The sequence below is a fragment of the Melitaea cinxia genome, chromosome 14 (genome assembly GCF_905220565.1).
Source record: "Melitaea cinxia chromosome 14, ilMelCinx1.1, whole genome shotgun sequence".
NCBI classification, from domain to species: domain Eukaryota; kingdom Metazoa; phylum Arthropoda; class Insecta; order Lepidoptera; family Nymphalidae; genus Melitaea; species Melitaea cinxia.
In genome coordinates this window covers 9,597,316-9,609,205 of record NC_059407.1, presented here as the reverse complement: position 1 = coordinate 9,609,205, position 11,890 = coordinate 9,597,316, and the positions used below count along the sequence as shown (strand labels likewise).

The window sequence follows — 11,890 nt, the reverse complement described above, 5'->3', positions numbered from 1 at the left end:
TGCCGCATGCAAAAATATTTTTTTAAAAAAGGTTTAACGTTTTAAGATTACCCATTGATATGAACTATAAAAATATATAACTGAGGTAGGGCACAATAGGAAATTTCCTGCTCAAAATATGAATCAACCCGACTGAGGTGGTAACTTTTCCCTAAATAAAACTTTTTTCAAGCAGTGTTGTGAGTTAGATGTGAGCTCGGGGAGAGGGGGGGATTGGGGATAGGTTCGGCAACGCGCTTGTGATGCTTCCGATGTTGCAGTCGTCCATAAGCTACGGTAATCGCTTGCCATCAGGTGAGCCGTATGCCGACATAACTATCTGAAAATGTTGTTTTACCATATATTTTATTAGCCTCCTTTCCCTCCCCCCCTTCCACTTATAACTTAGGGATATGAAAATAGCTGTTGGCCGATTCTCAGACCTACCCGATATGCACATAAAATTTCATAAAAATCAGTCCAGCCGTTTCGGAGGAGTATTGTAACTAACATCGTGACACGAGAATTTTGTATAGGTACATAAGATATACATCATTACATCATCATTACAGCCTATCACAGTCCACTGCTGGACATAGGCCTCCATAAGTTTACGCCAAAAATAGCGTGAACTCATGTGTTTTGCCCATAGTCACCACGCTGGGCAGGCGGGTTGGTGACCGCAGTGCTGGCTTTGTCGCACCGAAGACGCTGCTGCCCGTCTTCGGCCTGTGTATTTCAAAGCTAGCAGTTGGATGGTTATCCCGCCACCGGTCGGTTTTTTAAGTTCAAATGTGGTAGTGGAACTGTGTTATCCCTTAGTCGCCTCTTACGACACCCACGGGAAGAGAAGGGGTGGCTAAATTCTTTAGTACCGTAGCCACACAGTACAAGATATACTTGTTATTATATATATTTGTTAAATTATATATTTAATACCTATAACAGCCGATTGACACATTTTTGTAATATACGTACCTGAAGAAATATAAAAATAAATAGGCACTACACCCAGACTCGATGCGGAAGTCGAACTCTCAAACCTAGTGCTGAAATCAGGGTCACTCTCAGCTGTGCCAAGAGCTACCCAATGAAAAATATTTCTGTTTAAATTCTACTTATATCAATAAGTACTATATATCAAAAAATTCAATAAATTCTCAGTATTTGCCTTGAACGATTTGCTGTGCGTAATTTATCTGTCAAACATAGCACGTACCTACAACAAATTGATGTCAACGGCACCTTGAGTTCCTACTTCACGAATTTAATTCACAATGAGGAGTAACACTTTTGTATGCGCCCGCGCACAATACCTATTCAGATTTATTGAGGAGCGCTGAATCGGTAATCGGCAATCCGTTCGGTCGCTCACCCTACATTATATGGATAATTCGAAGAGGACAAGTGATTTTGAAACTTTTATTGTTAAACTGATGTATTTCTAAAGAGTTTAATGCACGTAAAGAATATAAATCCTTTTTATTTTTGAGTACTTTATGGCTTTGGGTTGCAACAATGCTTGCAATTTTACGATCAAAATATAATCAGAACTAATACAGTGTACCCTTTTTAAGTGAAAATGAAGCAAACATTCAAAAACATTTTTATAAAACCTATACTTTAGCGCTTTTTATGGGTACTCTAAAAAGTGCAGCATTACTTTTTTTGTAAGATAGAAGCGTTATCTTTAGTGATCGCTTTGTTAAAAATAGAAAAGAAATAATTTATCTAAAAATTAAAAAAAATAGGGGTGGACTACCCTTAACATTTAGGGGGATGAAAAATAGATGTTGTTCGATTCTCAGACCTACCCAATATGCACACAAAATTTCATGAGAATCGGTCAAGCCGTTTCGGAGGAGTTTAACTACAAACACCGCGACACGAGAATTTTATATATCTATACATATAATAAAATGATAGGAAAGTCAAAACTGTACATTGAATATTTTTTTAAAAGAATACTTGGGCTGTGATCTACAATCAATACCGAAGCCAAAAATATAGTTTATAGAATTTTTGTCTGTTTGTCTGTTTGTCTGTATGTCCGGGATAAACTCAAAAAGTACCGTATGGATTTACTTCAAATTTGGCACGAATATTATTAAGAAGTCGGGTCAACATATAGGCTACATAATATCATGCTGTCACCTACCGGGAACGAGCAGTGAACCTTTATTTCCTCAACGCATTCTATAACAACGTGTAATCTAACGACGCATATTTGAATGTTGTTGTTATTATGTTAATAACCATGCTATATAAGCTAGCTTCACACTATAAAAATCACGCAATGTAAGTAACTAAGCCGATAAACATAATTAAATGAATAAAAGTAGACAAGACAATTTTAAAGCAGCGCCATCTATGAGACTTTTCTGTAGATATGAAATGTAAAGAAGAAACGGGTAAATGAATGTTATTTTAAAAGGTACGAGTATAATGGTAGGTATTTTTTGGTGCTGTATAGCGTTCACGCAGACGACGTCGCGGGCAGCAGCTAGTATATATATATATATATATATAATTATATATCCCCGTATACGTTGTTTTGCCATATATGTTATTAACCCCCTTAACCCACCCCCTCCCCTATTACTTATCTTCCCTCCCCTAATATGAAAAATAGATGTTGGCCGATTCTCAGACCTACGCGATTTACACACGAAATTTCGTAAAAATCGGTCCAGCCGTTTCGGAGGAGTATTTTAACTAACATTGTGACACGAGAATTTTATATATAAGATATATAAATACATATATAAGATAATAATTTTATATATAAGATATGGGTTGCGGGTTCAATTCCCGCCTGAGTCCGGGTGTAATATTTGTATTTATATATTAAAATATGTATTATTTCTATGTATACATATTTATAAAAAAAATTGTTATAACAGTCGGCTGTTACCTCTAACACAAACATTAAGTTGCTTACCATAGGAACAGACGACCATGTGTGTATGTTATAAGATATTTATTTATATAATAAGATAGTAGTATAAAGAGTTGCTAAATTATTTTGTACGGATTTTAAAATATAATCCATTTAAAATCTTTTGCGTTCCCGCAACGGTCACAGCACTGGTTTGTGGCTGTTGCGCTAGCGGTTGCGGGTTCGATCTCCACACGTGACAAACATTTATTTTGGCCATACAAATTTTTGCTGTAGCAGTCCACAAGGAGAGACTTATAAGTACTGCACAAACACCCAGAGGTGTTGAAAAAAAATTATAAAATATGTAGCTATATACCAATCGGCTGTTACCAACACAAGCATTTAGTTGCTTACTTTAGGAGCAGACGACCGTGTGTGTATTGTGTAGATATTTATTTACTTTTGACTTGCATAAAATTACAAAATTGTCTTACCCTTACGTTTTACGTTACCTTACGTTTTTATCTATCTAAACATCTATACAAATAAATAAAATTAGAGTGTCTATTTGTATTATTAAAATAACCGCTTTTTACTAAATGCATATGGATGTATACACGGTACATATACCAAAATAACATTTTTTACAATTCTTGTCTGTCTGTCTGTCGGTCTGTTTGTTTCGGCTAATCTCTAAATCGGCTGGACCGATTTTTATTGGACTTTAACTGACAGATAGCTGATGTAGTAAGGAGTAACTTACACACACACACACACACACACTTCAGCCTATCGCAGTCCACTGCTGGACATAGGCCTCCCCAAGTTCGCGCCAGACATCCCGGTCTTCCGCAATCCTCATTCAGCCTACACCGGCAATCTTACGTAGATCGTCGGTCCAACGGGCCGGAGCACGTCCCACAAACTCAGTGTAAGGAGTAACTTAGGCTGGTTTATTTTCGAAATCGATTTATTTTATAACTGCAAACTTAACAATAATTTTTCAGTTTAATTCCACGCGAACGAAGTCACGGGCACAGCTAGTTTTAAATAAAATTATGCAATAAATATTTTATTCGATAAATAAGACACATATACAAGGTTTCGTTTACTATCATTGGCTTACAAGAGTCTTAATGGCGATAATTTTTTCATCGACGCTTTTCAGTAAATTATGTGATTCATTAATTAAATCTAATACGTGTTTTATTGTTGACTGCGGAGTCTTACTTTTCAGTGCTTCCATCTGTTCTTTTTCAACATTTGTCATTTTTAAAATCTCTTCTTGAATGGGTTTTAAATTAGCTATATCAGTATTTCCATTTTCGACTTCTTTTACCATTACATTCAATTCATTGAATATTTTATTTAAATCATTCTTAATTTTAACTTCAGTTTCATTAAATTTGTCACCTATTAATCTATAAACAATATTTTCTGAACTGTCTTCTTTGAAAGTAGACTTTGTATTTCTCGTACCCCGCAGAAAAAGGTCTGAAAAGTATATTGAAAATTGACACATAATTCATCATCATTACTATTATTTACTCAAGCTTTAAATACAAGCAAATCAAGTTTTCAGTCGGCATTCATTATTCATAACTATCCAGTGGCGTAGCGTGGTTGTCGGCCGCCCGGGGCGGAAGAAAATGTTGACGCCCTTTTATTTAGGTATTTCAATTTAATGTATACTATACATTACATTCATTATTATGGAGAAGTTTTCGGCAAGATCAGTCATCATTATTTTGCATTGTACAGGTTATATCTATACATCTATACAAATAAATAAAATTGGACTGTCTGTTTGTAATATTCAACTAACCAGTTTTTGCTAAATGCATATGGATGGGTACAATACACGGTACATATACCAAAATATCATTTTTTTACAATTTTGGTCTGTCTGTCGGTCTGTCTGTTTGTTCCGGCTAATCTCTGAAACGGCTGGACCGATTTTGACGGACTTTCTCCGGCAGATAGCTGATGTAGTAAGGAGTAACTTAGGCTACTTTTATTTTATACATTTAATTTTATAACTGTGAACTAAACAAAAACTTTTTTGTTGAATTCTTTGGTTTTAAATAAAAAGAATTCTTCTCGGGCGCATAGGCCAATCGAGTGGAAGAGAAATAGATGCGGCGCAAGCGTACAATGAGCGTAACGCTAAAATAAGTCATCCTTTTTCGTGCATGTAGCCGGCGTTAATCGATTTATTAGACGTTGTCATGTCAAAAAATATTTTATAGGTGATATATCGGCTTTTTACACGGCACGCCTATGCCGTAACGAACTCGCGGAGCACTATTTTCAGAGTAAAAAAAAAGGTAAATAATAGAGATAGAGTTCCGGGAGCCGAAATTTTTATATTAGAAATTTCCTCCTCTTTCAGGATCTTTTTTCAAAATTCCTTAAATATCATTATTATAGAAACTATTACCGAAAAACTAAATACCTTTTGTTTTATTATTTAAATTTATTTTACCAGATTATTCAAGAGACAGAAGAATGTAATCAGCCGCTGTGTATGGCATTTGTGGACTACGAAAAAGCGTTTGACTCTGTCGAGACCTGGGCTGTACTGGACTCTCTGCAGAGATGTCATATCGACTATCGAGGTACTGAGATGTGTGTACGATGCGGCGACGATTACCGTTATATCCAGGACCAGAGAACAAGACCCCATTTTCCTCCGGCGTGGGGTAAGACAGGGAAATGTAATATCACCGAAACTGTTTTCCACTGCGCTGACTTTAAGACCTTAGATTGGAGAGAACGAGGCATCAACGTCAACGGCGAATGCATCTCTCACCTTCGTTTCGCCGACGATATCGTCGTCTTTGCGGAGACGTTGGATGAGTTAGGCCAAATGCTGGCCGGCCTAAACGAGTCCTCCCGACGTGTCGGTCTATGTATGAACTAGGACAAAACGAAAATTATGTTTAACAACCGAGTCATACCGAGACGAGTATCGGTCGATGGTACCCTTCTCGAAGTTGTTCAGGATTATATTTACCTAGGCCATACTCTCCAACTAGGCCGCAATAACTTCGATAGGGAGGCCGATAGGAGGATTCGGTTGGGCTAGCCGGCGTTTGGCAGGCTTCGACGAGTCTTCACTTTGAAGATTCCGCAATGCTTGAAGACAAAAGTCTTCGAGCAATGCGTCCTAACTGTGTTAACATAAGGAGCCGAGACGTGGACGCTGACGAAGCTTTATTTCTATTTAACACGTTTTAGAACTTGTTGACTAGACTATTTGTACAAAATATCATTCAAAGAAAAGGAATTCCTCGACTTCGCCACAAAATAAGTAATTAAAAATTCCGTGCTACTTTCAATCGGTCTGAATTTGTAGTTGCGATAAAAATAATATATTATGGTTCAAATATTTACAAAATATTTTTATTATTTAAGAATTGTTAAATTTGCCGCACCCTAAAAATGCCGCCCGGGGCGGCCCCCTTGCTATGCTACGCTACTGTAACTATCGACAGTAAGTTTTCGGTCAATAAGGATATTATAAAAAATCTTGCTAGAAAGTTGTTTTTAACCCATATTCTGTAATATATTAAATGAGTATTAATAGCGAAGTTTTATTTTAAAACAAAACCAATGTATACAAAAAATTTATATTACATTCTGTGCTTGACTATCTAGTTCTAAAAACACCCAAATAGGCGCCATTTATTTAAAAAATTATAAGTTATTAAATTTATTTTCCAATAGTTATCGTTTAAAAATACAAAATTATTGGAATATTCAAACAATTAAAATTAATTTGTAACTATGATTAACTGAACCATAACTGAATTCTTCTTCTGGAGATCTAGGGAACCTTTCTTTAGTGCCGGGAGATCTTACAAACATTATCGATGTGACATGAAGTAGAGATTGCTAATTTTTTTTTGGTAAAAAGAGAATGTTTCGAAACAAAAAAAGGTATCTTTTATAATGTTATTTAAATTTCAAATGTTACTTATTTAAAAAACATGAAATAAAATCGATTATAGCCCATTACTAATAATAAGTTTTTATTATTGTTGTTCTTACAATCTGGAACATTTGTAAGACTACTATAACATTTGTTCTCACTGGGTACGGGTGTTTTTTTTTTAAATACAATATTTATTCTATTGACAACGATATTAAAAATATTTTTTCACGTTGAAGCAAATTGAAAAATGATGACGTTAATGCTACTTACCTTTGCCACAAGTTTTACAATGCTGCCCATATGTTTCGACAACTCTGTCAAGTTGCAATAATTTATCATCTAATTGTACGCTTAGTTCTTTTAAAGAAAATATGTTTTTCTCTGCTACTGTTATGTTTAGATCTTCAACAAAGTGATGATACTGATCTTGTAGAAACAGAATATCATACATTGTCCGACCGAACTCCTGTAAGGCTCGATCCGTTAAATTGTTTTTGATATTTTTAATACTCTCTTTATAATTTTCGTTATCGCTTGAGAGTTTTATCATAATTTTTACTTTCAGTTGTTCCATAGTTTCATTTAGTTTGTTATTGATTTTATTATGCAATTCCTCTAAAGAACTGCAATAATACTCATTCTGTAATACCCAAGTGAATGCACTACGTTCTGAAATTAAGAAAATCGTATAAGAGCCATGAGCAAAGTGTCTTAAACACTTTAAATAATAAAATGGCTATTTACCTTCTTTTTCATCGCAATTAAAGCTACATATAAACTCGTACTTCTTTTGTTTTTTCAGTAATTTGTGAAATAATTTATCTTTCTCTTTAACGCGCTTCTCTAATTCTGGGAAACTGTTTAATGTATTTTTAATTTTTTTTGCCATCGGTTCTATATTTTGTACTCTCAGTTCACTTATACTATTTAAAATGTGTTTCAGATGTTCTGGTTGATGTTTGAACCATTCAATGAATTTTTTAAGCTCCTGTGTATAGTTATTACGCGTCGCTACAGCTTGAGATTTATAAGCTTTCGATAATTTTTTGTCAATGGCTGATTCTTTGTACAAGTAATCTATAAGTATTTTTATGTCTTTTATTTTAAATAAACTTTTATCTTCAGGACATGAGTTATCTGAAGAGTTTCAAAGTACCATATATTTATTTACAAAATTAGCATTATTACATAATTATAATTAACACATAATTATATTATTAGTAAAAAAAAGGGAAAATACATATTACAGATAATTAAATATCAAATTACCGGTTATATTAGGCGTTGTGGTGAATTCTGTTGAAATGATTGTTGTCAGTGTACTTTCCGTTGATGTTCCGTTGATTTCCGATGATGTTGGTGATGTTGTTCCGTTGATGTTGATGTGACTATTCGTTGGTGCAATTTCTGTAGATATAATTTCTTCACCAGTTTTTTTATTATTCAAATAGTGGGCATAAATACCACCATGGATAAAATAAAAGCAAAGTGCTAATTTTAAAGGCATTTTTTTGAACTTTGTAATATTTTTTTACAACGCTCTTTTATATACTCCCTACTCTTATTATTCTGGAATTCAGAATTGTAAATGCCATTTTATTATTACAGATAACGCTGACATTCCATTGATTAATTCTTATGTACTAAATGAAAAATAGAATGGTTCTAAATAGCTTGAATTCTAAACACGTGTTCAGAATAAATCTAAAAATTATTTCTGTTTTACATCAATAAACAAGTGTAATTATTAAATACTGTATTATCATTAAATCGTCTAAAGATAAGAAATAAATGAAATAGTTTTTGGAAGGCTGAGGCCTATTTAAATAAAACTGCTGTTATAAAAATAAGTCTTGTTAAATGAAATATTTAAAAGAAATAGCGTCAAACCAAGAAGCGAACCGTATAAAGCATAATATCATGACAACGAATAACACATCAGCGCTGGATTTCATTATAAGCGTTGTTATATATATTTTTTATTTTTTTTATTACTATAAAATAAGATGATATATCTAAACTTGATTGTAAGCGGCTCCCGTAGCCTAGGACGGCTGTTATTGGTGTATCACATCCACATGTGTGTTGTTGATCCTAACGCCCACGCCCACCGCCGTTGAGCACAATGCATCTACAGGAACTCTGGCTATTTTACTCACCTTACTTATCGGAATCACTTTAGCTGTTGAGGTATAAGTTAAGTCGAGTTTGATTGGAGTTAAGTGGATTTTGTATGATATAACCATAATAAGGTTTAGATTCGTTTTTATTCTCTTTTTTGGTGGTGTATATTATTTTTGCAACTAAAACCATTACTTATTTGTCTAGTAGTTGCGTCCTACTTAGCCTACTTATACGTAAATACGTATAAGTAGGCTGAGTAGGCTGGAGCCCAGGGCAGCCAATTTTAGGGGTAGCAATTTAGAAAAGTTTCACTATTCTTACATAAATAAAATTTTCAATATTTCATTACGGTACCCTAACAATGTCTAATACAAAAAAAAAAATACTAAACGCTCTGTGAAGAATACTTTTGTGATCATGAATTTTGAAAATTGTGTTTCTTAATAAACAATAAATACCGACTTTAGCTTACATCGACAAGCAATAAAATGAGAACACCATCAACGTACTAGTTGCTTAACAAGCAAAACAACAGCAAAAAAATGACAATTAAATACGTACAGTTCATAACTTCAGCCTAATACAGTCCACTGCTGGACACAGGCCTCTACAAGCTCGCGCCAAAAAATAGCAGGAACAAATGTGTTTTACCCATAGTCACCACGCTGGGCAGGCGGGTTGGTGACCGACGTACAGTTAATTATTAGGAATAACTCAAAAAGTACTTGTCAGAACTCGGTCAAACTTAAATGGGACGAAACGACAAACACCAGCTATGGAATAAAAAGCGAATCATCAAAATCTGAAAACCCAGTAAAATAGTGAAAATATTAGACAATACACGTAAAAAACTTCAGGGTGTCAGTTTTTTGTGACGGTGTATGCGCGAATCGTAATAATTACTCTCATCATTTTTCCTTAACACACCAAAAGACGTAGTGCTTCAAAAATATAATCGAATTGAGAATTTCCTTTTTTGATTGCTTTTTGGATTACATATAACCAACTTGGTTATATGTAATCCAATATTATTTCAATATAATAACTTAAATAATTTTGATTTGATTTTGATGTTTATCGTGTAGTTACATTTAATCGAGATTTTCATCGAGATCTGATTACAACTTTTGGAGTAATCTTTGATAATGCGTATTTACTTGACTATTTTTTCGTCTACCTACGTTGTATTACTTGGCGATGTAAATGAAGTCGGTTTTTCTTCGTTTGCCTGGAAACACAATTATTGAAGTTAAACTTCTTTTGACGCGTTTAGTTGAGAGTGAAACTGGTAATTAAAGATGGTTTTAATTTCGTAAATAGACACATTGAGAAAGACTAGAAAAACGTTAAACACTTTCGGGTACAGTCATTTAATAATGCTACGAACATGTCTGTAAAATGTAAGCCTACAGGAAAAAAATTGGAAAACAATCAACTTTCGCTGTTTATGTTTCTGTTACGTTCTGCCACCTAATAGAACTAGTAGCAAATGTAGGTGCTGAATCATGTGCATAAACTTGTCGCATCTTACTTACACGCCTACGCAACGTTGACAAAAACCAACGAGTGAAATCGGGAATATAATAGTAGGTCGGCAAATAAGCGTACAGCTCACCTGATAGTAAGCGATTACTGTAGCTTATAGACGCCTGCAACACCAGAAGCATTGCAGGCGCGTTACCGACCCTATTCCCAATCCCCCCCCCCCCAAGAGCTCTGGTCACCTTACTCAACAACAGGAACACAATACTGCTTGAAAACAGTATTATTTAGCTGTGGTCTTCTGTAAGGTACTACCCAAGTCGGGCTGTTCCATATTTTGACCTGCTGTTCCCTGCCTCAGTCTGCTCTCGACGACGACAACTGGGAGGCCGCCGTCGATCGAGCGACTGAGCGCGACATCAGCCTGTACAGCCTCTGCAAAAAGTTAACCGGAGTGGACACACCCATCTACCCGCTCATGGACCGAGCGGGTAAAAGGGTATACTCTGCCAAGGAGAGAGCGGAGATCCTGGCAGAGTACATGGAGGGGCAGTTTACCCCGAACCCGGCCAATACAGAGAGCGAGGATGTCGTCCGTCATCACGCGGCAGTCCGCGACCAAGTGGACCGATTCCTATCGGCGCCCACTCCGATGCTCCGGGGTGACGAGCTCATCACCCTGTCCGAGCTACGGAGGGCGATCCTCCGCCTGCCTCAGCGGAAGGCGCCAGGCGCCGACGGGATCACCAACGCCGCGCTGATGCAGCTGCCTGTCGGGTGTCTCGCAGCGCTCACGAGACTCTTCAATGGGATACTCCAGTCGGGACACTTCCCCGAGGCGTGGAAAACAGGGAAGGTAATCGTCCTCCCCAAGCCCGGGAAGGACCGCCGCCTCCCTGGAAGCTACCGGCCGATCACGCTACTCTCGCACATCGCCAAGCTGTTCGAGCGTCTGCTGCTGCGAAGACTCGCGCCACACCTCCCCTTGCGCGAGGAACAGTTCGGGTTTCGCGGCGGCCACTCGACGACGCTCCAGCTGGCGAGAGTCCTCGGTCACCTGGCCAGTGAGTTGAACAACCGGCACTGCACGGTCGGGGTCTTTCTCGACATGGAGAAGGCCTTCGATCGTGTATGGCACGCCGGGCTCCTGGCCAAGGTGATCGGTACGACGACGCCGCCCGCGCTTGTGCGAGTAGTGGCGTCGTTCCTGGCAGGCCGTAGCTTCTACGTCTCGGTGGAAGGCGTGGATTCCCAACCGCGCCCCATCCGGGCTGGAGTACCCCAGGGCAGCTGTCTGTCGCCGCGCCTATACGCGGTGTACACGGACGACATCCCGACGCTCAAGGATCACCTAATGGAGTTCGAGGACGACGTGATGTTGGCGCTGTATGCGGACGACAGCGCCTACTTCGCGTCGTCGTATCATCACTTCGTCGCCACCAACAAGATCCAACGTCTGCTGGACCTGCTCCCCGAGTGGCTGGATA

At 37.2% G+C, this 11,890-nt stretch overlaps 1 protein-coding gene across 1 annotated transcript; it reads right to left on the bottom strand.

The window, feature by feature from the left end:
• Positions 1-3,904: 3,904 nt before the first annotated feature.
• Positions 3,905-7,686, bottom strand: LOC123659383. Its single transcript, XM_045594598.1, has 3 exons — positions 7,542-7,686; positions 7,068-7,466; positions 3,905-4,354 (listed from the first exon to the last, which is right to left on the bottom strand). The coding sequence occupies exons 1-3, from the start codon at positions 7,684-7,686 to the stop codon at positions 3,975-3,977; spliced, it is 924 nt and encodes a 307-aa protein (XP_045450554.1). The 3' UTR covers positions 3,905-3,974.
• Positions 7,687-11,890: the final 4,204 nt, after the last annotated feature.

Excerpts from the sequence above, each read along its gene's own strand:
- LOC123659383 (XM_045594598.1), bottom strand. The coding sequence starts at position 7,686 with ATGGCAAAAAAAATTAAAAATACATTAAACAGTTTCCCAGAATTAGAG. Across the intron at positions 7,467-7,541 it reads TAATTGCGATGAAAAAGAAG|AACGTAGTGCATTCACTTGG; the intron begins GTAAATAGCCAT and ends TCTTAATTTCAG. Across the intron at positions 4,355-7,067 it reads TTGTAAAACTTGTGGCAAAG|ACCTTTTTCTGCGGGGTACG; the intron begins GTAAGTAGCATT and ends TATACTTTTCAG.